Here is a 25753-nt window from a genome sequence, read left to right on the forward strand (position 1 = left end):
CCGTCGAGCTACAGGTGAGACTATTTCTAAACTATTCTTAAATTGATTCACATCCACACAGTACTGAAATTTCTCGTCTACATTCTTGAAAAGAAAGCTTCTAGTTCTGCAAAGTCTATCGTCAATGCATAATACAATACTTTCATCATCCATTGAAACCAGAAATTCACTGTAATTGCATACTGTATAAAACAAAGCCTGTAGTTTTTTTCTAGTATAGAATCTATGAACTTTCAGCATTCCTTCATGAACTGAAATTCAGTTTAGGCGAATTTCTTACCGTGAATATTTTTTGTAGGAGGCGATTCAATGTGATCTTCCAGTTCATGAATCTAAAATGTGGCGACTGTTACCATCTTATCTTTGTTCGGTGAACAGACGTAGCGATAGCTAGACATTATTGAAAAGGGGAAATAAAACGGATATCATTATACAAGAAAGCCTGCAAATGTTCCTCTCACGCCGATATAGGCAAAGTTACCTTTCTGTGTCCACCAAGTTTTACATTATGCGCGCTACCGACCAACAACGCTATTTTTTCTAACTCTAAACAGCTAATACTTTTGTATCTTTGCAAATCGCTAGACTGAAGATGACGACGAAGTTTGCCCTGTGTGTTCTACTGGTCTCCGTGGCTGTGCTGTCAACTGAAGCATGGCCTCGCCGAGGTGGTGGTTGGGGACACCCGCAGTATCAACCACAGGATTCATCAGGTGAGCGTCAGTTTTTATTGATATTTGTTGATTGTCATGTTGATTGACAATCGTATGAATTTTTAGTGCTGCAATTTTCAAATCTGGTTCTTCAGCTGTATTTTCACACCTAGAAAACGAAGTGGCAAACTTTCATTTCAAAGGGCGCAACATCATAAATGGTAGCAGTCACCGTAGCACATGTATATGCATTCTAAATAAAGATTTTTCTTATGATCCAACCCCCAGGTAACCTTGATGGCGCAGGTTACGGTGGTGACAGCGATCCGGGTGCTCTGCCTGAAGGAGACCCCAACCCCAGGTCCCGACCTCAGCCTGGTCGTGGTCGGCGCGGCCCTCCCCCACATGTGGCTGAGCGACTCGTCGACATGCTGCAGCGGTTATTCGAGGGACGTGAAATGCCAGAGGGAATAGAGCGACTTCTGGAGCGTCTATTAGGCCTTCGTCCCAAGCGTCCCGGACCAGATGGCCGTCCCGAGCGTCCCGGACCAGATGGCCGTCCCGAGCGTCCCGGACCAGGTGGCCGTCCCGAGCGTCCCGGACCAGGTGGCCGTCCCGAGCGTCCCGGACCAGATGGCCGTCCCGAGCGTCCCGGACCAGGTGACCGTCCCGAGCGTCCCGGACCAGGTGACCGTCCCGAGCGCCCCGGACCAGGTGACCGTCCCGAGCGTCCCGGACCAGGTGACCGTCCCGAGCGTCCCGGACCAGGTGGCCGTCCCGAGCGTCCTGGACCAGGCAGCCCTGAAGTACCCGAAACAGACAGCCGCCCTGAAATACCTGAAAACAGTGGCCCTAACGAATATCCTGATACCGATGATTACGGTGATGCTCCCTTCTTCTATCCGTAGACGTTCTAGATTCGGTCTTGACCATTCGATCATAGTGAAATGGTGATGCCTTAGTCACAGAGAGTAGAGATATATTGACCGTAAATCGCTGCTGCCCAAAGATGTTTCTATTTTTTGACGATTGAAATTTAAGTGTAAGACATTTACTGTATTTTGATCTATGTGTTCGGATTGCATGTATGTACACGTGCCTAACACACCAAACCAAATATCTTTTGTATAGACGGTCCCAGTATAGTCAAACGCTGTATACGCTTGCTTTGTTCCTCACTATGATTGTATACGTTAGAATATATGTACGTAGAGGACAGCCAACTTTGTTACAGTGAAGTGTTACAAGCAACTTGTTTGATTTTTGTAAGACTCTGAGTAAGCGTTGATTGGTTTTTGTGAGTCGTCGACAAACGTCATGCATGTACAGTGGATCCCATGTATGCATACTTTTAAGTTGTTCCGATACTTTCTATTGTTGTAAACAAAATCTTCATATGTGAATGAGGCGGTGCCTCTATGACAAATGTTGGGACGATGTATATTCCTTTACAAGAGATTTTCAATAAATTGATTATAATTATAAGCCCTGTCCTTTCTTCACTTGCTGTGATTTTTTGTTTAAAATGATATGTCAAATAACCGTCCACAAAAACATGTTCTACGACTAGATGTCAGCTCATTTAAAACTGTGTTAAGGAAATCGTGCACGTGGCTGACGCCAGTGACGGTGAGAACAAAAGGCACCACGTGACGAGTCAGAGATGAGAATATGAGGTATGAGAGAGGTACTTTGGGGTTAAGTCCGAAGAGATACGCAAGAGTTACCATGGCCGAGGAACGGTCTTTATTTCACACACACTCTCCCTGAACTTGCTGGCCTGCTTTTTATCTGTTAGTCCTGAGTTGAGATCAGGGCAGATTCTCACCAGACATAGCTATATTTAACGTTACAAGCTGAATCAGCCGTCCCTCGTTTGTTCACTCATATCTATACTCTCCATAAGGTATTTTGGAAAGCAAGTTGTGTTTCTCTGTTTGTCGTTGTGTTTCTCAGAAACCTGAGTACTCATGCTCTGTACAAACGTAGAAGTCTATATCACACATGCATAATCCTATGAAATCTCGTATACGGATACAAATATTTACCATTTACCTTCAGACACGGAAAAATATTTTTTTTCAGTTTGTTTCGAAATGTTTCTCAAAATAGTACGCATGTTGTGAAAATGTCCCCAGGGAATATAACATTACGACGTATTGATTCGTTGTAGCTAGAGCCTCTAGCGCCATCTAGCGGTCATGTTTAATATCATGTCAACGCGCGACAAACTAGGCGCTATTCCTTGCAACATTGGATAAAGTTTTTACAGGGCACATGTACATTATTATCTGAACTTTAATCAAAGTTGTCGCAACTAGAGTTCATTTTCAATATTTATTACCGTGCCGTTTCCATTGAAGTTGAGTCGGTCAGACTCACGGGGAGGAACTCTCCTGCGTAATAATATCAATAAGCTTTCAACTTGAAACAAAATAGATCGTGGGGAGAACTTAAGTCATTAATTACGTATGCTCATGTTGTGATGGATTTTGTTTCCTTAATATGCAACTACAGTTCAGATCTCTAACGTTAACATCCATTGGCATAATACCGGCAGTAATACTTACACCGGCAAATGACATAAACGGTAAATTTTCGGTGATCCACAAACACAGTTGAAATTGTAGCGCTATTTAGTTACGGCCCTTGTTAAAGAAATCACGACAAAAACCCAACGTTGTCTGTCAGCTGAAGATAGTCTTATTTGTAGACTACTTTTGACTTTTTGTCCCTTTGAAGCTCTCAACTGGTTGGTCTTTTGTGTGCCATTTGTTTGTTTTGTAAAATCCGGTTCGACTGACGTAATTTTCGCGCCAGTCGTGTTTGCTAGGTCGTAGGTCAAAGGTTGTCAAAGGTCATAGCATCAGAAACTGCCAACATGGCATCCGACGGTGTGAAGCAAGCAGGTTAGCTCACTTTACTTCGTTTTTACTTAATTTTTGTTGGTTAATCGTAATATTGATAATGAGATTATGTCCTCTAGATTGATATGCTTTCTTCTTGACCGTTGTAAGTTATCACAACGTCAGGCTACATCGTATATCTTATCGAGTTTCTTAACTCTGAAAACTTCTTGAATACGCCCTCTTGCCGAAGCTAATCAAGTTGCTAGGATATAATGGAATGGCGCAGGTGCATCGTTAACGTTAGACGTTAAAGTTATGTTTGCAAAGTCGGCGCCAGTTGAACAGAAGTGCTATGTCTCCATAGCAGTTGATAGTGATCAAGAGCATAGAAATGGCCTGACTGGAAAATTTGTCTCCCTTCTTCCTTGTATCCGGATCCAGTTTGACTGGATTTGATCCCAACAGACAACAAATGCGAGGCCAGGGCTAATCTAATACCCCAAGGAAATTTCTTACTCAGCTCCTCAGCAAAATATTTCGTTGGGAGGCATGTCAGACACTTTGCACCTTTACCAATTCGCCACAACACCCTGGTCAACAAGATAATGTGGTGGCTATAGCCATTGGTACTACTTGTCTTGTACTACTGTAAATGCATTTAAGTTCGCGGGGATTTAATTTCGCGTTAGCGGGAAAAAGGACTTTTCGCGGTGGTTTTAATTTCGCGGTAACACCATAGACTGCAGTCTTATACCATAATAGAAAAATGTTCGCGGTGGCTTTAATTTCGCGGTGACCACAAACCGCGAACATTAATCCACCGCGAACATTTCTGCATTTACAGTATTATTATTTTATTTAATTTATTACTCGTACATGTACCAGTGATTTAGGTAATGATTGGTGTTGTTCATAAGTCTACGCCTCATACTTCTGAAGTTGTAACGTGAACGTGTGTCATCTGGGCTTGCACACCACCTGTTATTGATCTGTGCACAGAAAAGCACTTTGAACTATGTTATAAAATCATAATTTGAAGGACTTAAAAGGCGGGCATTTATTTATTTACAATTTATTTATTCATCTCAAAATAGGTGGGTGGCCCCTACAGTTCTAAGGGGGCCACCATACATTGCACTGTCTACACACATGTATGTGTCTCTGTGTTTTATGTTGTATCCTATTTGTATTTTAGCAGCTGGTACAAGTGCTTTTGTGATAAAGCTTTGCAGGCACAAGGTGGCGATTGGGTACATTGCATCTAGTGGCTTGCTACATACAGGCATTGCATGGCTATTTTTCTTAAATATCAAGTCAAGAAAACCATATACTAGTAGCTACTTTGCTTAGCACTATTACAACAGTTGAGAGACAAAAGTATTTTCAAGACCAAGTGTCATCTTTGTCTGTTAATTGTTACAGTTGATGAATTGTCTGCTATTACAGTAAAACCTACAGTGGTAGCTTAAACTGCTCTTGTTGCAGTTATATGTTTATGTAAGCTTGCTATTGACTGAAGCACAGCTGTCATGTGAGATTATGATGCTAGCCTATAGTGCATGTTTGACTCGGTAACTATAACTGTTGGCTGTCTCTTCGCTTCCAAAGATCAGTGGGAAGGTTGTCCTCCTCTACAGACTCTCATGTGGCTGTATGATACAATCCATGATCTACACATTAGCTTATTAATGGCTAAAACATCACCTTGCTTCTCTTTCATTAATTATGTCATGATGTTTATCTGTATGTTTGCATAACCAGGATTATATAGCTACCAAGGCATAACACATCTTAGATTACAAGCTGCGCATGACCAGATAGATAGGGTTGACCAACTCACACCAGAAAGGACTGCTACTCTTCTTATTGAGTGTGAGTGGGTTCTTGAACATGCTCAAGGTGTGTCTCTATTCACCAAAAATGGAACCTCCCAGCTTTACATTCTATCCATTGGTATTCAAAGGTTCTTGAAAAGGAAATAAGGTCTATTGAAAATAATTGTGTTTCCTGTTTCAGTCCTGATGTAGAACATTTTCAGTGTCAAAACTTGATTTTGTGCATAATGGTTACAAATCTGTGAATTCATTTATCTTTTCCCAGATAGGACAAACACTTTTTCCCTTGAATAGGAGGCAGGCTGAAAAAAATTCTAACTGCTGGAAGCTATAAGACTCCACTGCCCACCCAAAGAAAGGCTAGGGTCTGTAGGTTTTTCCAGCATAGGTCGGGAAACAGGAAACACAACTTTTTTCTAGGTCATCCAAAATATATCAATTATAAGAATTAGGTACATATAGATATATAAATATTGGAATAGCTTGTAACCAAATCAGACAATCTGACAAGACTAAAATTTCAAACAAACTACTGTAAATGCAGTTGGTTCAAGTAAGCTTGTAATGGTTGTTGAACATATTACAACTTAAAACAACTGTGACTTTCTTTATCACTTTGCTCATTGGTGAATAGAACCATTGGACTGCTACATGGTAACTGTAGTGAAATTTATGTCTAAAAATGACACCTTTGAATTTACCACACAGAGGATTCCAGCACTACTGAAGGTGGATTGTTAGATATTGTGCGATCAGTGAAGTGCCTATCATGTCGGGCTGCATTGAATCTATGGGAAAAACTGGGGGGAATTGACACAGGTCTGTTACCATAACTCTTAACACTTGTTGGTGATACATGTGGTGGTGGTCTTATACTAGTACATGTTCTGTGTGTTGTCTGTACAAAATTTAAGGTGGTCTATCTTGACTTTTGAATTCTCTTATATTATAATGGCCGCAGCTTATCAGCATGATTTTGGCTTGACTAGATCCTTTTAAATGCCTTTCTGAAGCCTGCATTGCGTATGATTAAAAAACAAGGCAAGAAATTTGGTTAAAGTATAAATTTTTATTTTTCATTGTTGATATAGTGCAAACAGCTTCGTTTTAGCTCATGTCTTTGGCCAAGCACACTGCTAGCTAGCAATTGATAAGTTTGCTGGATTATTTTATGTCCGAGGTTTGATACCTTAGGCTAATGCCCAAAGCTCACCCATACACAGAGCCACTCCACACCAAAAGAGAAGAAAGCAAGACGTTTAGTTCTTACAAGTGTGCCTTACCAGGGTTCAAACCTCCGACCTCTGGATCCACAGAATTCAATCCGCTTGATGACAAAGCAACATGGTCTCTTACTGCTGATGCTGTTGCAACTGTCGGAAAGATCCACAGTGTTGTCAGGTTGCAGTCTGGTAGTTGCAGTGCTTCCCATACACTTGTTTTTTTTCCATGTTAGCAGCTGGCAGGTACCATAGATGTGCCTGGCAGGTATGTAAGTGTGCCACACAGCACGGTTCGACGGTGTCTAAAGTGTGTGCACACAGGAAACATGCAATGACGGCAGTCCCAGGGTGTCACACGGGTACTCACAACGACTGTTTCGTACGGTCTCCACATTGATAAAAGACGCAAACAGTAGACTATACTCGGTCACAAAATGAATTAACAATCATATTTTACGATCTTTTGATTTCCTGTAATGCAGTCCTACCAGAAATGCTTCTCTGTTCCAATGAAATGCAACCATCGGTGAACTCTGGCAACTAAATGAACTCGAGTCCCCTTTGCTTGAATCCATTACGTCAGAAATGGTGTATGACGAAGGCTGAACACAAAAGGTGACCTCGTGTTACGTGTGGACTGTAAAAAACCCTCCCCTCAGGTGTTCTTGAAACTGCTACTCACTACTAGTAGTCCATTTTTTATAAGGAACCCACTGGAGTTCTTGGTGACAAAAATGAGGATTTTCTCAACACTATCTTCATATTTTCGTACAGGTATTTGTTTTGTATAGCACTTATACTTAATTATATCCTTTTTTACAATGCTGTTCAACTAGTTGTTGCACAGTGTTTACCAAGGTTGGTGTAAAACAACTACTGGTTTGTAAAAGAGTTACATATTTCGGGTAAGTCTTCATTAAAATTTAGATAATGTTTAAAATCAAGCAGTGTTTCAAGGGTAAAACTAGTTTTAAATGTCTTATTGCTTAAATGGAACAACTTGAATAACTTGAATTGTTTCCAAGTATGTGATAAGTCCAGTAATGAAGTGTATACATTCGTGTAGCAAGCTTGACCTTTCTTCTAATTTGCTAACTGAACCGTGATATCCGTGTAATGTTGTAATGGTTAACATTGACTATAGTAAGTTTTAAACTGGGATTCATTTCATTTGACCTAAAAATACATGTATGGCATCAAGAGATAGAATGAATCTATGTGAGAAAGTTTAGCTGCACGGCAAAATCATACATCTTTTGTTTTGTTACATCCTTAGGGCCTGTTTTTGTTAGTGACTGATCTTAAGTCCTGATAAACTGTTATAATGCTTATATTAGACTTCATTGCTGTTACCTAAAATGACTTGTTGAAAACTCCAGTATTATGAGATGGAACAGTAATGTTGGTTCCAGTTTGTGAAGCTGTAGTGTGTACAATTTGTACATATTTGTATGTAGTACTAGTATGAACCCCGAAACTTTCTAAATTGCATGTTTTTTGTTGTTGACCTCTCCACAGCAAATTCTTGATGCAGCAAATATGTATTTCCAATATATAACTACAACTGCACAGTGTTTCAACCGAATGTTTTTACCACAGATTTATGACACCACAGAAGTTTTCCCTGGTACCATGAAATAAAATCATAGCAACAGTAAATGGATTTTTTTGCGTCTAAAGCACTAGGATTATATTTCCCCCTCCCCAGTACCCACTCCCTGTTTTTTCAGCCCATCCTGCCATTTTTACATATTGTAGATTCCATTCTTAAGCTGCTACTGAAGACGGGGCTTTACTAGTTACCTTCTTCTTGTCTCTGTGACATTGCAAGCCATCAGAAAGTTTACCTTTCATTCTGGTGATTCAGTTTGCAATCTGAACATTCTTTCTGCAAATCGCATGTCTGCATTTTTGGGTCTTTGCACGTAATAATCACGTGTTTACTTGAATTTTCTGATCTAATTTTTGTTTGTCTACCTCCAGGCTTTGCTGCCAAGATGAAGTACATAAGTCTGGTCATCCTGGTCGTCCAGAATGCCTCGCTCATCCTGACCATGCGCTACGCTCGGACGATGCCAGGAGACATGTTCTTCTCCACGACAGCGGTGGTCATGGCGGAGGTGTTGAAGCTGGTGGGCTGTGTCCTGATCATTATGTGTCAGTACGTGGGCTTCAGGGCCTGCACTCAACACCTGTACTCAGAGTAAGTGGTACTAGTATGAAAATTGCATATTTGTACATTTGATATTTTGATAGCTGTGGAATAAGTTTGTTTATTTCATCATATTGTAGCCTGGTATCCATCTTATAAACAATCTTTATTGATACAACAAAAGTACAGAGACATTTTAAAGGTCTTCTACATTTATACATACATACATACATACATAAAGACAAAAGGTGGATATAAATGATACATAAATATATATATATATATTTATAAACAAGAGTTGTGTAGCAGATTGGCTGTGACCATCTTTTGTATCTGCATCGCAATGAGGTTTGAACATTTGGCATCCTGGAAATTTTACCCCTTATATTACAGTGCTTTGGAGAAATATTCAATATCTGAACTAATCAAAGTTTTTATATCCCTTTACAGACTGTTCGGGAATCCTATGGATAGTCTGAAGATGGCCGTTCCCGCACTTGTCTACACCCTGCAGAATAACCTGGCATACGTGGCCATTTCCAACCTGTCAGCTGCAACTTTTCAGGTGGGTGTGTTCGGTAAAATACACAGCCACTTTTCAAAACAGCAAACTTTCTATCATCTTTATTGTCTTGATTGTCAAATTTGCCTCCAGCAACAGACCTGAGTCAGCTTTGACTGCCATTCTCGTATAGGAAAGTTAAGTCATAGTCAAAGCTGTAGGGTTGATATCAAGCAGGATTTTACCTTGGTCTATATTGAAGCCATATTTAACAACCCTTTCTTAGTGTTTGGGGCTGATCTGATGTTACAAAAAATATCTTTTGTTTTACAGGTGACCTACCAGTTGAAGATCATGACGACAGCTCTGTTTTCCATCCTGATGTTGGGGAAGAGTATCAGTCGTATGCAGTGGGTTTCTCTGTTCCTGCTGTTTGCTGGGGTGTCTGCTGTCCAGCTGGAGTCCACTGGTGCCACAAGCTCAGGAAAGGCAACAGGAGAGAAAGTAGAAACCGAACAGAACCCACTCCTCGGGCTGATAGCCGTAGTGGTATCTTGTATATCTTCTGGCTTTGCGGGGGTGTTTTTTGAGAAAGTCCTCAAAGGTTCGGTGGCATCGGTCTGGGTTCGAAACATCCAGCTGGCCTTTTTCAGCATCCTCCTCGGACTGATATCCATGTGGACAAAAGACGGAGCCGCCGTCTCGGAAAAGGGCTTCTTCTACGCCTACAACTGGGTGACTTGGATGACTATCTGCATGCAGGCCTTCGGCGGCCTCTTGGTCGCAGTCGTTGTGAAGTACGCAGACAACATCCTCAAGGGCTTCGCCACGTCATTCTCCATCATCCTGTCGTGCATCGCGTCGGTGTACCTCTTCAGTTTTCACATCACGCTGCAGTTCGCCTTCGGAGCGACGCTGGTCATCTTTTCCATCTACCTGTACGGTAAACCTGCGCGCCCAACCACGACAAACAGCGACGGGATGAAGGGCCTCCCGACCAAGATATCCGAAACTGGGTGATAGTGTTTTTTCTTTTGAAGGTTCCGTGTGTTACTTAATGAAACCAAGACATTGATCAACATACATTTCTGTGTCTTTGATTGACATGGCCTTTCTTGCAATTTGTGGGTATGCCTTTCATTGTGCTTTGAGTTGTTGGGAACAGAATTCTAGGAAATCAAGAAAATCATGTCTAGAGGCACAGCTGCACATATGCATCATTTTATGCTTTCAATAATTGTAAAAATGTGTAATGATCAATTTAATCTGCATTTCATCATCATCATCATCATGATCTTTAGCAAGACCGACAGCAGGCAATCTAGGAACCAAGATTTTCAACCACTAGTATGGTGTTAACTGATAACCCACTTTAAAAGTGTGATAACACAAATTCTTTCCTTGTTGTTACAAAAAGCATAATATAACTGCATAGCCTGTCTTCTATTCGGCTTTGTAGGTTCTTTGCTGATGAAAACAAAAGGCACTATAAGGCGGGGTTGGATGCAAATTGATTTCTCCTTGTTTGAAAAAGGGCTCTCTGAATCAGATGATCATAATTGTTATATCTTTAGAGAGTAGTCTTTCCAGTGGAAAGGACGAAAGTGAAAACCAGGTCAAGTTTAAAGGTGGGGGAGCCTCCAAAACATGTGGAAAAGTCTTGTGCACAAAACTCTCATTCGACTTGTGCATGTATATAGTCTGTGTTATGGAAGAAATGTAATGCAGGTATTGGTGCCATTTTACATGGTATGTTTTAAGGGTAGATATATGCAGCTGAGCTGCAACTATGTGGGGAACAATGGTGAAACATTGCGATGATTAAACGTTTAGCAATGATATAATGCAATAAAATGAGGAAATATTGCATATAATGTCGTAGTATCCGATATTTGATTGTGAAGTTGACTTATTGCTCTGTCTCAATTGGACGACCAGCTTAATCTTTTAGTTCTTACATATTTTGCTAGTAGGTAGGGAGATCTAAGAAACCATAGATATGCCGCATTTCTAACTATGAGGACCAGTTTTTGGCACTGCCTCAGGGGTGGAGGCATGTATCACCACTGCAGTTGTTACACCACTGCAGATGGTGTGTTTGTGTATAGCATTGATATTCGATGAAGATCTCAGGGCAGTAAGGTGTATAGAGATTTTAATTTCTTTCTGTCTTCAAGACATATGTATATATTGAGCAACATGTTGAAATATGCAGAAGTCACATTTTGTGAGAAGACAGTTAAATGTGTTGTATCTGAAGCAGTGTGTATAATAGGTTTTATGGTTTGTACATTATGTATGATGTAATTGAAAACTTTTAAATCATCTAGATTCACAGTATCATTCTCCATCATTTTTTTAGTTTCAGCAAGGATTTGCCGACATCACAAAAAAGGAAGACCACTTGTAACAACTGTCAGTGTTTGAATTCACAGTTGATGACTCTTGAATAGAGAAGTTCTCTTCATTTGCAAATATCAAGTCTTAAACATTTAGCTTGTATTGCAATCATGTGATGCAATGACCTTTCCTTTTTGTTTTTAACCCCAAAACAAACAAAAAATACATGTCTAAGATTGTTTCCATACAATTAATTTTGCTCATTTCAGTCAGAATTCCCATGTTATGATCTTATTCTTAAGCTTTGGTCAAACTTTGGCTAGACTACACAATGCCTACAGTATGTCTATTGAATCAGTGAATTTGATGTCAAATCATATCTGTCAAAGTGGATAGCTATGAAATTGAATAAAACCTGTAAACGACACATTGACCATGACTTTTGATTGTTCTATCACATTACGCCCTCTCTCCTAAATAACATTTTGAAATTCGACACTGCATGTTTTTGGATGCATGATGCACAGATTGCAGAAAGCTATTAATGATACGAAGTGAGTAGACATGCCCAATTCATTCATAGTCTAGTTTTCACCACCATTAACTTTCAGAAGTTCATATCACTATCTTTTCCTAACATAATATCTTACACATTTTGATTTCACCCCATCTTGTAATTTTAAATATGCAATGGAAAATGATAATGCATGCATGATAATGACAAGTAGCTAGTAGTCATTTTTAACATTCTACCATTTCTGCCACTAATCAGCTTTGTTTCTGCACTGCTTCAAAGTGTGGTGTTGCTGTGCTTTAGTGTGGGTAAACAGAGTACACTTTAGTAGCATGTATCCATAGACTGATATTGTGAGTCTTATATTATTCCCATCTTTTGTTGCCACAGGCCCTCTAAGTTGAAGGGAGAGAAGGGGGAGTGATTGCATGGTGGTGTGGTGAGGTCCTGTCAAGCATGTGTGTGGCACTAGAACTAGACCAGGAACGATCAAAACTGCTTTTGGCCCAGTTTGGACATGCTGTGCAACTTTGTCTTTTTGTCCCATCCTCTGATCCTTCCTGGTCTATGGTTTTCCCTGGCTTGTAAGATTGTGGGAACTTTGTTGTTGAAGAGGTTCATCAGTCACATATGCATACAGTTACAACAAATTTTCTTCAATCAATGACTGTTTTGTAAAGGTACAGTACATACCTCCAAAATTTTTGGGAACTTTGTTGCGCTGTACAGCTTAGTACTTCCTTTTTTTGCTGTCTACATGTAGTTAAGTGTAGTAAACAGTGTCTTGCATTAAGATTTTATCACAAAACAAATTATGAGAGAAATATAGATGGATTGCTTGTCGTGTTGTGCTACGGTTTATGTAGGATGTAGAGGGCTTATAGTGTTTGGAGCTGGTGTTTGTGTATGGTTGAGTGTAACTAATTTTGTTCAGGATAGACTGATAAAGTCAGTAATGAAGTGCCTGATACAAACAGAACAAGTTTTGCCAACAATTTGTGTAACAGGATACATGTATTTTTGCTTTTCCAATGAATGTTGTATTGTTGCATAATCTAAAAACAAAAGAATCAAATCAACAAGTACACAAATTCAATGTTTTATCTAAATACTGGCCATGAGAATCTCGACAATGCTGAAATGTGAAAAAATGATAATGTAACACAGATCTTTTCAATTATATTTTCAACGTCTTTTAATTTTATCAAAAGTTCTGCTTTGTCATATCTACCACAGATCTTTAATACAAGACTTGTTTTAATCCTTTATGCCCTTATTTGATTCTATCATTCTTTTTTTACAATGTGTTGCAAAGCAAATGTTAATAAAGTATAATGTTGATAAAGTCATTATCATCAGTTGTTAATAAAGAAATTATTGACTTTAGTTTCTGATTACTGTTAAAAATACTTCAGTCTTCCAGTCCTCAATTTATCATTTGCTTTTGACAAAATATTCTTGTTGCTTCATAAGAAGAAGGACGTTATATACATTTGTAAGAACTAACAATACAAAACAAACAATAATTCACTTAAGTAGCACATTGATATTTTGAGAGCATATCTACAGCAAAGAAAAGTGTCAAGAAAGCATTTAACATTTCCTTATTTCTTTGTAATCATTGTAAATTTTGCAGTGATCTTTCCACCACTAATTTAGATTTCAATGTACATTGTATTACTACTATACTACTGTTTCAACTGTGAATATACCTGTAGAACACTGCAAAAACCTCCTACCATGAAATAAAACGACAAAATTTACAGCAGAATATGCCAATGGCATAGAATATAATACCAATATGTACAAGAACAGAATGAAGACTCTATCTGACATGAGGGGCGAGCAGATCTGGATCGACGAGAGACTGCGCCAGCGGAGCGTCCACATCAAACTCGTGCACGTGTCCACGCTGTCTGTGTCTCCTGCTGCTGCGCTGCGGAATGGGGAGCTCGGAGTGATGGGCCGGTAAAGGCTCCGTAAAGAAGTAGGGATGTAGTAAGGCCTGTGGATGGATGGAAGTGTCAACATTTATGGCGTCTCTAGTAATTCATTAGGGTTATAGAAGCCTTGTCAGCTAAAAACTATCAACTAAAAACAAAAACACTAACCTAGACATACAATGATCCAAACAAAAGTACCATTATACGTATTATCTACAAATTTATCTACCAAACAACCCAATAATCTTTTGTAAGTTAAAGGCAATTCTGATGAAGGAGTAGAAGCTCCATTCCCCATGTGTTACCAAAGATGTCACTGACTACTGACTACTATAAAACTTTCTGGCTATAAGATGCACACACACACACACACTACCACCACCGACCTCCTTTGCTGACACTCTCTGACTGGAGGGATAGACACATACTACTGACTACTATACTGGCCAATTCCTGGCTAAAAGATGCAAACACACACAGTACCACCACTGACCTCCTTTGCTGACACCCTCTGACTGGAGGGGTAGACTGTCTAGATTGTGTGTACTTTGGTTCTTATGGCAACAAGCACATACTACTGACTACTACTGTAATTCACTTTATCTTCACGGTACCAAATTTTCACGGTCTGAGAAAATTTAACTTGTTCTCGGAACTAAATGTTCACTGTCGAGGCAAGTGCGCATGAAAAAAGTCTGTGAATTATTTTTTATCGGTAATGATAAGTTCACGTTACAGTCGTCACCGTGAAAACCGTGAACATAACATTACAGTGAAAAAATCAGGAATTACAGTATTCTAGCCATTTCCTGGCTAAAAGATGCAAACACACACAGTAACCACCACTGACCTCCTTTGCTGACACCCTCTGACTGGAGGGGTAGACTAGGAACCTCTTCAGCAGGTCAATGGCCTGGGGGGAGGCGTCGGGCACAACCACTTCCAGAGGGATGGGGGGGTTCTCGGGGAAAGTAATCTTATTGTAGTCTGGTAGCTCCGACATGCCCTGAACATAAGGGAAAAAGGAATGGGAAACTTTAACTAAGTAACAGTTAAATCATGTACTCATATCTTTAATAAGTCAGTCACTAAGACAGTCTTCCAATAATATACAAATGCTAACAATGATATCCAAATAAAGATATATAACCAAAAATAATTCAGGTTGGTAGCTCATAAGATAGCTGCAAAAGCGCCACCTACATCGGCTACATATAGCGGCAACAAGTAGAACTTCAGTTAGAGGGTATAAGGAAAATGTCTGACAAGGAATGAAATATTAGCAGGTAAGATGAACTGGTTGTGTAAAAAGAAAACTCTACTATCCTCTACTATACAAATACTGCAAGTTTTCCAATATAAGAATTGTTGCAAGAAACATGCTTAACTAACTTACCGGCCATATCTTCTCATTGGGAGTCCCCAGCACTCTCAGTACACAACATAGCTGTTCTATATCATTCTCACCCTAAGCGAAAAAGACACAAAAGGACACAACCTAAACATTTGCAACCAAATAGAAATATGAAGGCTCTTATTACAACAGACATGTCTTTCAAAGTTTTCAAATAGTTTGACATAATACTAGCAGCAGTTTCTCAAAAAGTAACCATGATTAACTAATTAAGGCCATCCAATTTGCAGCCTAGTATGATTGATAAGTTGGTCTATACTCAACCAACACCTCAATGCTCTGCAATCTCAAAGATACATGTAGCTGGCAACTTATTAGTCTTTGCACTAATGCTAGTCTTATCATTTGTAACTGTAACATTTTCATTTCATTTATTGATGGAACAAAACAAAAGCCTTACAGGAAAGAGAGGGGAGTTGTTCAACAGTTCTCCAAAGATACATCCAACAGCCCTGGAGAAAAAACAAACACACAGAACAGATATTTTACAGATCAACAAAAATGGATAAAGCACAAGTATTCAACATTAAGGTTACTTATTTATTCAACTGACTATTACATCGACTGTAGTGGACATGTAGTGGGGGAACTTTCAATACCAGTAAGATGATTAAAATCTTGTTGGCATTTTGATGGTAGCCCCCAAAGATTTTCAGTTTATTTTTCTAATCCAACAAAGCAAGATATTTCCAGAAAACTGATAGCCCAAATTACCTCAGTTAGAAGACAAACATCTAAAAGATATACATGACATATACCTAGTAGTGTGGGTGATAGAAATACTCACCAAAGATCCACTCCCTCCTCATACTTTCTTGCTCCATACAACAATTCTGGGGCCCGGTACCATCTTTAGGTGTGAAATGGAGAAAAACGCATATTAAAAAAAAACAAAAAGAAGAAGATGCTTGGAAAAGTTGAAAAGTTTGGAAACATGATATTTGTTTGTCATTTGTCTGTTCTCATTTCATCAATTTCATTAAATGTCATTGGTTATTTTGGTAAGCTTATTGAGCATCCTTTACAATGACACAGTCCTATTTGCCATGGGTTGTGTCTATATATTGTGTTGAAATGGACAATACATGTAATTGCAGAATAGTGTACCTACCTTGTGGCGACCTGATGACTGTATAATCTCCCATCTTCATTAGCAAACACCCGTGCCAGACCAAAGTCTGCTATCTTCAGGTGGCCGGTCTCACTTATTAGTAGATTTGCTGGCTTCAAGTCCTTTAGAGTGACCAAAAATGGGGAAAAAAAGCTCAGTCCACATTACATTGTAGTTTACAGAAAGCTTCAGTCTCCAACTAGACAATGTAGACACAATGTGTACTGTAGATACAGATTCATTGCCAAAAAAAATCTCCTACTTTCATTGAAGATTGATTGCTGTTACATGTATTTTCCTGGCTCTTTTTGGTGTAACAGTCAGGTGTGGAGGCATTTTACAGTTTAATCTACTTCCATGTTTTTTTTAAACAGAAGTCCCGAAGTATCTTTTAAGGCAGCTCACCCTGTGCATGATGTTGTTCTCGTGACAGAAGGCCACTCCCTTCAGCAACATCATCATGTAACTCTTGACCTGAGCTTCGGTCAGCGGACGGTTAGAGTTGCGCAGAACCTCGGACAGGTCCGACAACATGTACTCAAACACGAGCACAAACCCAGTACCGTGTGGGAACACCTCGCGTAGTTTCACCACCTAAAAGAAGAGTTTCAGGGAAAGATGTCAACAGTGATACAGTAATATCAGTCTTGTTTTTGTCAAGACTAGATTTCGCAGTTGAAGGGGCACAGAAATTTATAAGGTGTTCTAAGTTTGAAGTTAAAAGAGTTCTTTAGTACAGTAGTAATGAAATGGAAATGCATACTTGCTGAGTGATAAATATGCTGTGGAGAAATCACTGTGCAGAATAAAACCATGGCAAATGTTAGAAGATTTACCTAAGAAGTTTTTATATTCGAATTCAGACAAATAGGAAGACAGACACTTACATGCTGATTCTCCTCTATTTCTTGAAGAGCCTTTATTTCCCTGTTTATGGAATAAAATTACACAGTCAGCAAAGCAAAAGTACAGAATCTGCATTGCTTACTTTCTTGCTTATACATGTGCTGTCAATTATTGAGAGCCTTGGACAATGTTGAAAATTGCAAACTGCGCTCCAGCCACCCACCCCCCCAAAATATAGATGCCACTGCTCAAATAAGTCTGCGAAGGAGGCTACAATGTCACATGATTCCCCAAGTACAGCCAGGAGTCTCCAACTTTGTCATACTACACTCAATACGCCACTCTGCGCATACACACAACCATGAATTAGCTTCTATGGTACTGGGTATACCTAAGAGCAGTGTTCGGGATGCCATCTTCCAGCCTCCTCAGTGGAACCTTCTTTAGTGCCACCACTTCACCGCTCTGGAAGGACAAACAAGTGAATTAGCAAACACATTTGCAAGGAATGAAACCGATGTAAAATTTTTGTACCAATTACTATGACCATTGTTTAGTATACAGGTATCTTGTTATGGCTAAAAAGTGTCACTCTTAAAAACCAGACATACACCAAAATGCTACAGGAACTGGTGCACTAGGCTTACATGAGGATAGGTGAAATGAGTAGCGTTACAGGTAATATGGTGAAAACCCTTCTCTTGTCATCCAATGGAACTTCTCCATCCACTAACTTAAAGATTTTTTAAAGGTCAATCCTGATTACAAAGATGAAGATCAAGCTTACCTCTACATGTTTGGCCTTAAACACGATGCCGTGCGCACCCTCCCCAATCCTCTCCATAATAGTGTACTGTTCCATCTTCAGCTAGGCTGTGTCCTGTTGCATCTGCACAGAAATAATGTTTTAAAGTTATGATGAAGAAACAAACACTTAAAACAAACATCCATAATGGGTACAGTAGTAATAGTAGCATGAGAAAACTAAAAAAAAAACTAACTATGAATTGAAATGCAAAGGAGGTTAGACAAATTTATTTAAGAAAAGAAGTCGAACCCAATAAGTTATAACCAAGAACCTAGAGTTAGCTTTTAAAACTAGAGTAGACGCTTGCTATATTGTTTTACACTGTTTGCGCCCCTTCCATGTTACCTTCAATTAGCCCACGGGCAAGACTTTGTAATTTAACTTTCATTAACCTTTGGGGACAGCATAATAAACATGTAACGTTACACCACTATTAGTGAAATCAAGGAGCAAAAGCTCCTTGGAGAAATGTAATTTGTAGACAAAGAGCACAGCCTTTTCAGATTTTTTCAGCAAACCCCAATGTGTATTGCCATGGTAAGAAACAGCTGACAACGTTACATCTTGGATCAGGAAAAACTGACATACAGTAATGCATAAGCTACTACTACCAATAAGCTATCACTTGCAAACACAAGCATATATGAGAACTTGGTGTCGTTGTCGTACATGTAAACATACAGCAAACATGGGGAGGGGGGCACAAGTATGGAAAGGTGGTTTGCGCGTTGCCAGGTTACATGTACTTCATTGTTTTACCTGGAATACTCCTGGTGTGTTCGGTGCAAACTGACTGCCTTTCCGCTGTTGAAAAAGTCACATTACTTCCACATTACAGGTGCTGAAACTAGTCTCATATCATGATAGGGCGAACAACGACCGAGGAACCGACATGACAACAAACTATGCTTCCCAGAATGCTTTCAGGGCGTACCATTCAAGTTTAAGGGAGGGGTTAGTATTATTGGTGTTTCAACAAATAGTACACATCGCCAATCAATCAATTTGTCCGTGTGGAACAAATAAATCTATTTTCTGGAAAAAATAATGCTTTGGCTTATATCAGTTATCTTTGTAATTTGTAGACAAAATGTTTTATATCAACCCCCTCTAATAGCAATGGTATCGACCACCCTAGCAGCAGGTGCATTCCGGTAATCTCGAAGCAGATGTTGGGTGAGATTGTAACGTTTAATAGATGGTTAAGATGACGGAAGTGATTACTGACAGAACAAAAAAGGGATATAACTAAGAAAAATTTATGATGTTCTCTACATTTACCTGACAATGCATTAGATCCTAGTGCCTGAATGCGATAATCAATCAATGAACGTCTATCAGTCTACTTTACTCTACTCATGAAACGCCCTAAAAAGCTTGAAAACCTGGAAGTTATTTGAGATAACGCTACTAGTTAGTATCGCTAATATTTTGATAATCAATACCTTACCATAGTTTGTTTTTGTCCGAGTCATCTAAAGATTAGATTTTCCATGTTTTCTATTCTCTTTTCGTCGTTGAACATCTCGCACTCATCCCTTGAAAAACAAAAATGAATTCCTTGGGATCTATTTGATATGTAGATTGACTTACTTATGTAGATTAGCAGATCAAATTACTGGTGAACATGTAAATAACTCTTTTTCAAAACACCTGCTGTTTGTCTACCACTGCCTACCATGGAACGAAACAGACTATGACATAATCGCGATCGCTAGTCACGAGGCACACGCGAGGCAGTCACACAGGTCTTAGCAGCTGCACAGACGACACAGACCTACAGAAGTTTGTCATGTCGATCATAAGCGTTCTGCTATCCGCCCTCAACTGGTCATGGAGCCTCCAGACGTTGCTAGTCGGTGTTGTCGTCATCATCACGACGGTGCTGTGGAAGCGGTCTGCAGCAGCCGGCTTGCCGCCCGGACCGAGAGGACTGCCTCTGGTCGGGAACTTGTTCAGCATGAGCAAAGTAAGATGGTCCAAAGTCCAAAACAATGTGACTTGTGTTCCTTAGCCTCAAGGCTAGAAATTTATCTCTTCCAATGAATATAACTCACGAGGCACAGGGTAGAAACTTTAAAAAAAAAGTAATTTATCTGACTTCTGTTGTTAGAAGGTCGTATCTACATGTACATGTTATTGTAGAAATGTATAGATTCAGCAGCCGTCGGACCATGCAAATATTGCTGTTGATACAGTTTGAACAAGGACGTCTCTAAATAACATCCTTGGTTTGACCACGTTCATACAGGGTTCGTCAACCTGGATTGACACCTAGATTTGATTTGTTTCTTGACCACCAGGATACCCCAGTAGTTTACCAAGAGTGGTCCAAGAAGTACGGGGACGTCTTCACCGTGTACGCGTTTCGCCGTCCGAGGGTTGTTCTGAACGGCTTTAGCGCCATCCGTGAGGCTCTGGTGACGAACGCAGATGTTTTCTCCAGCCGTCCTCCCTTCCCAGTTTATGGGTCGCCAGATCAGAGTGCAAGAGGTAAGAGTTCAGAAACATGTCAGCCACTGGCAAGGACTGAATATCTGCACCAAAACAGTAGCACCAAATGTACATTTTTGGTGGGTACGCTTAGTGACTTTGTATCAGAGAAATATTAATGACGTTTATACATGCTTTATGATTCGCACAGGCCTGGGCTGTCGTTGATAGAACAAGGGGCAGTCTAATATGCAGTACACTACTTGTTGAACACCATCTGCCTATCTTTGCATAGCAGTCTCCCTTTTCTGATTTTTGTGTGTGACCATTGCCCTTCATTCGGAACATGCGATGGAAGATCAATGGCAATATCCGAAGAAAATTAATTAATTTCAATTTGAACGGAATTAAGATTTTTCCCTAGATTTCTCTAAGATCACACTATAATAATAAAACTATATTAACATAAAGTTTTTTTACGTAACATATTTGCAATTGCAGAAGTATTTTCTACATTCTCAATTTTTTATCTTTTTAGGATTGCTCTTGGAGCCGTACACTGCTCGTTTCAAAGAGCACAAGAAGTTCACCATGTCCGCTCTCCGCGACTTCGGTGTAGGCAAAAGGAGCATGGAAGGGAAGATTCTAGAAGAGGCACGATCACTCAGTGATGTCATCACGAAGAAAGAAAAACAGGCCTTCTGCATCTCTCGGCTGTTGAAGAATACAACTTGCAACGTCATCTGCTCTCTCGTGTTTGGTTCCCGCTACTAGTACGATGATGACAAGGGTAAAGAACTTCTACTGATGATCGAACAAACGTTCTCTGTCAAGCGCCATCACATGCTACCCATTCTGTTCCCAGTGGCTCGGGTGATTCCTAGCTTAAAAAAGGGATCTGAACGGTTTCTCAACAACCAGCTGAAGCTGAGGGAACACATTCGAGAGGAAATAGCAAAACACAAGGAGACGTTTGACCCGAATGACATCAGGGACTTTTTGGACACATTTCTCCTGGAAGCTAAAAAGCGAGAGGGAGACCAGAATTCGACCTTCACCGAAGAGCAACATGTTGAGGTAAATAAAACAACAATGACAACAAGAACAACAAGAAAATAGCAATAAGAAAGAGAAAAAATCGAGGAGTAACTTTGAAAACATGACGTTATCTATAATAATTGTTTGTTCAACGGCATGCACGTTGTGCTTCGCAGCCTTCGGTTGGAAACCAGTTGATAGCATCTTATTACCCATTCTATACTTAAGATACAACGTAGATAATAACATCCCTCTACAAACTGTCGTGTTGCACAAATGAATTGTTTTCATTTTTCTTCTTTTCCGAAGCTCGTCCGCCAACTGTTCTTGGCAGGTACTGACACAACAGCGACCACCTTGCACTGGGCCGTACTGTTCATGATTCTCCATCCGGACATCCAGCAGAAAGTACAGCAGGAGATAGACAGCGTGCTGGGACCCAACCAGGACCCCTCCATGGAACATCGCAGTCAGGTAAAGGCACAGTTGCGTTTAGCGTAATACAAAGGGGGCCTCTCTTCTGAATTCAGCGTAAAGCATTGTCGGGACCCCCCGTTGTCGGGGCCCTGACCACATCCCATGTGACTGCGCTTTTAGCGGATCTTTAGGTCCCGGTTTAACCAGTCGTCTAACTTACGCCGCATAGTTTTTAACTGGGAACATTCCTGCGGCATCGGTGTGTCGTAAGGCCACAGTGGTCTCGTGACAGGATAGTTTGACTCTGATATTTTGCACAAAGCTATATGTACATATATAACATACTTAACCTTTTGTGAGCGCATCTGAAGTGTGAGCAGCGACACCTGTCCTGCAGTACAATGTGAACCAGTCAGAATTACCCTGAAGCAGGTGACAGACGGTCACCGAAACGTTGGTGAGAATAAAGCAATGGTTGTGTAAAAAAGAGTCTCTTTATTATTCTATTTATGTTTGACTCAGTTACAGCCTCGCTGAAATTTCTCGACAAAAACCACACAGGCACACATCCTCATTACTGTTATATGTTAAATCTACTGTTGCCAAGTGATATCGTTTAAACAATTCTTTCTTCCCGGCACAGATGCCATACACGGAGGCCACGTTGAGTGAAGTAAGCAGGGTGGCAGCAACCGCTCCAATGGCATTTGGACACTTTACCACCAGTGATATAGTCTTCCGGGGTTACCATATCCCCAAGGTAGGGCAGAGTGTATATGCTAGATGGTTAGTTTCCCACACCTGTGTCAATTTGGTGGCTTGTAGGAATAACAGTACATCAGGAACGTAACTCAAAGGCACATTGAAAGTTGAAAGCAAAGATTCCTGGTCTTACCTTTTCCGCTGGATGTATCGTATCCTAAATACGGATTTGCTTTAGAACCAAGCATGATTCATAGAGTAGTCTTAGTAACGAATTAATATGTACTTTGTCTGACCCTTACCTAGGTTATGTACTTTGTCTGACCCTTGCCTCTTCCCTCATGACCTCAATGGAAAGCGGCCTGCAGGCCGATTTGAGCTTTCATGAATAAAACAAAGTTCAAACAAACAAATCTTATCCTATATTTCACTCAGGCCACCTCAGTGGAGGTGAACATCTGGTCGGTGCTGCGTGACCCACAGCTCTGGCCCGAGCCGAACAAGTTTGACCCTACCCGCTTTCTTGACGACACCGGGAAGTTTACTAAGAGGGAAGAAATGATCGTGTTTTCTATGGGTGAGTCTGGAACCCTTACAGGGCTTGTATAGGGTGTTTACGCTCACGTGACCTTAGTATAGTCCGCCATATTGAATGGCTAACCTTAAAGTTGTCCGGTAACTAAATGTAAATGGAATTGTCAATAATGTGACTATATGGTCCCGTTATCAAGCAGATAAGCAGGTGAATACAGTCACATAACACATGTTCAAACACTTAATACAGTACCTCCAAATGTTCGTTGGAGAACTTGTCCGAGGACATCTGTTAGATAGAAAGTGCGGTAAGTCAGACAGAAGAAACGACCTCCGCCTCTTTAATAAGCTTTGACTGGAGACAAGTTCTCACATGCTCCCTGTGAAAGAACACGGTATATAATGAATGGCGCCACAACTGTTTTTCAGGTCGTCGCCTCTGTCCTGGTGAACGGCTGGCCAAGGTGGAGCTGTTCCTGATCTTTACCTCCCTGTTACAGCGCTTCACGTTCAAACCGCCAGAGGGCAATGACATGCCGTCTGCCGAGGGAGTCTTTGGGTTGGTGTATGCCCCGGCACCATTTCAGCTCGTTGCTGAACTAAAGAAGTAAAGTTCGCAGTTTGTGAAATTGTGGTGGTCTGTTTCATAGACATACACAAAACTCCAAGAATGTAATATAGAATGGAAATTAGGTGATCTGGATAAGTTTCTAATTACATTGTAATGATACAAAACTACTTGACGAAGGTACGGGGTTGTAGAACTCTAGTTGTAGTTGTAGTTAACTAAGCCAATAATATCACTTGTAAAAATGAATGATAAGCCAGATATACAAATATTTATTCAGCAGATGTAACTGAAGTCTGATGTAGCAGAAGATGTAACTGACGTCTGAAGTCACACACACCAGAAGACAAAAGAACCGACATAAAACCATAATTACGTCACAGAGTATTCATGTTCATTAATAAAGGCTGGTCATGTAACGTGGGCAGTGTATCGTCAAAAATAGGTAAGGGCTTGTTCAATGGAATTCATTGATAATCATTCAATAATATTCACAACATTACCAAATATAATAGTACTTCAAAGTTATGTGTGTAATCACGCTCAGTCAATCAGTAAAGGAATGACAATGACCAATTCTTGACAATGACCAATTTTGACATACAATATGATAATCTGAAAAGTAGATCTGTTAGTAAAGATATGGCTATCAATGATCAATTTCAATAATCGTGAAAAATTACGATAAATCCATAACGTTATACACAGGCAGGATATCCTTACTTGAGTAGCGTACAACGTGCGCCGTCACCCAACGTTCCACAATTGCTACTGTTAGTACTATCGTACGTATCTGTACGGCCAGCCATTTAGTTAGTAGACTGTATTTTCTTGGTCGGTGCAATAGTCCTGGCAAGACGGTACGTACTCTTCCGGATCCTCTTCATGACATTGATGATTTCGTACGTCTTGTTGTTTGTTTAAACAGCTGAGTCCCGCTTGGTCCCGAGCTCCGGCGTTGGGGAGTTTACGTGCGCAGAGGTTCTGTACATTGGGTTCCGGCTCCGAAGTAAATGTGTAAACTGCTCCGAAAAAGGGAGGTTTAATTCGTCTGGCTTATCCCTGCTTCTTTTTACGCAACAAAACAAATCAAGGGGGGCTATAAAAACAACGAAAACCACCAATGCAACGGTTGGTAGCAGAGGGTTCTTTGAATTTGTGACGCCGACCAGGTGTGGAGTCGCGTCGGTCTGTTCTTCTCCTCTGTTTGTTGGAAAAAGACGTGTATTCTGTTGTGTTTTTGCGTAATTGGAATCTAAGATAGATGTATTGAAAAACACCACCTTTGTTTTTACATTGGAAAAGTTGTCATTCAAGACAGAAGCTGTTACGTTGGTATAAATTTGTCTGCTATGTTGAATGGCTAACCTTGATGCTGTGCGGTGAATTTGAATGGAATAATTCAATTGTGGATTAGTCGTGTGTGGACCAGATAGGATATTCCTTGATGGGGGAGTAGGGTAGTGGAGGTTCGGCGGTACCAAGGAAAGGGGAGGTGGGCTGTGAAGGTGGTGTGGGGACAAAGGGGGTGGCTGTGGGGTTTAGTTTGGCAGGAGGGTAGAATGGGAGGCTGTTTGGGTTGAGTGTACTGTATGAAATGTCTGGAACTGATGTTGACTGCAGGAGTGGGGAGTGAGATGGCAGGACCGTTGCGAATGCGGTATCTGTGAAAAGCAAGAATATCATCACGATTCAGCAACTGCAGTGAAAGTGACACATTGAAAATTGATACATGTGTATAAAAAAAGAATGCAGGCTTCAGTACATCCAGACTATGGTACTTTTGGAACTCTGATATGCCACGATAATAAGCTTCAATGAAATAACTTTTACTTCAAACCGCCGCTGTAAATGCAACGTTATTCTAGCGT

General features: G+C 40.4%; 4 protein-coding genes across 8 annotated transcripts in view; 3 read left to right on the plus strand and 1 right to left on the minus strand.

Annotated features, from left to right (window-relative positions):
* Positions 1-12761, plus strand: part of LOC118415901 (UDP-galactose translocator-like) — a 53667-nt gene extending 40906 nt beyond the window's left edge. Inside the window, exons 1-6 of one of the 4 annotated variants that reach the window (XM_035820828.1) lie at positions 3520-3562; positions 6046-6156; positions 8544-8763; positions 9163-9277; positions 9548-10230; positions 12459-12761. In XM_035820828.1, the coding sequence (XP_035676721.1) occupies positions 3535-3562; positions 6046-6156; positions 8544-8763; positions 9163-9277; positions 9548-10230; positions 12459-12492 (1191 nt within the window). In that variant the 5' untranslated portion in view covers positions 3520-3534 and the 3' untranslated portion in view covers positions 12493-12761. Of the gene's footprint in view, positions 1-3459; positions 3563-6045; positions 6157-7192; positions 7335-8543; positions 8764-9162; positions 9278-9547; positions 10231-12458 lie in introns of those variants that run through there. The other 3 variants (XM_035820830.1, XM_035820829.1, XM_035820827.1) reach the window with 3 other exon arrangements.
* Positions 12762-13075: 314 nt separating this feature from the next.
* LOC118415903 (cyclin-dependent kinase 20-like) lies at positions 13076-19740 on the minus strand. 2 transcript variants are annotated; one of them, XM_035820837.1, is made up of 11 exons: positions 19641-19740; positions 18170-18271; positions 17774-17847; positions 17424-17463; positions 16942-17130; positions 16537-16658; positions 16213-16275; positions 15826-15877; positions 15408-15479; positions 14862-15017; positions 13076-14073 (listed from the first exon to the last, which is right to left on the minus strand). In XM_035820837.1, the coding sequence occupies exons 2-11, from the start codon at positions 18242-18244 to the stop codon at positions 13894-13896; spliced, it is 1023 nt and encodes a 340-aa protein (XP_035676730.1). In that variant the 5' UTR covers positions 18245-18271; positions 19641-19740; the 3' UTR covers positions 13076-13893. The 2 variants fall into 2 exon arrangements, with proteins under 2 accessions (XP_035676730.1, XP_035676729.1); XM_035820836.1 differs by lacking the exon at positions 19641-19740 and adding an exon at positions 18950-19134.
* Positions 19741-19869: 129 nt separating this feature from the next.
* On the plus strand, positions 19870-25253 carry LOC118415905 (cytochrome P450 2U1-like). Its single transcript, XM_035820838.1, has 7 exons — positions 19870-20159; positions 20494-20683; positions 21162-21700; positions 21971-22135; positions 22722-22838; positions 23216-23357; positions 23744-25253. The coding sequence occupies exons 3-7, from the start codon at positions 21431-21433 to the stop codon at positions 23923-23925; spliced, it is 876 nt and encodes a 291-aa protein (XP_035676731.1). The 5' UTR covers positions 19870-20159; positions 20494-20683; positions 21162-21430; the 3' UTR covers positions 23926-25253.
* On the plus strand, positions 19983-21397 carry LOC118416246 (cytochrome P450 2C16-like). Its single transcript, XM_035821332.1, has 3 exons — positions 19983-20159; positions 20494-20683; positions 21162-21397. Exons 1-3 carry the CDS (start codon positions 19983-19985, stop codon positions 21395-21397), a joined length of 603 nt encoding a protein of 200 aa, XP_035677225.1.
* Positions 25254-25753: the final 500 nt, after the last annotated feature.

This window comes from Branchiostoma floridae, chromosome 5, assembly GCF_000003815.2.
Source record: "Branchiostoma floridae strain S238N-H82 chromosome 5, Bfl_VNyyK, whole genome shotgun sequence".
NCBI classification, from domain to species: domain Eukaryota; kingdom Metazoa; phylum Chordata; class Leptocardii; order Amphioxiformes; family Branchiostomatidae; genus Branchiostoma; species Branchiostoma floridae.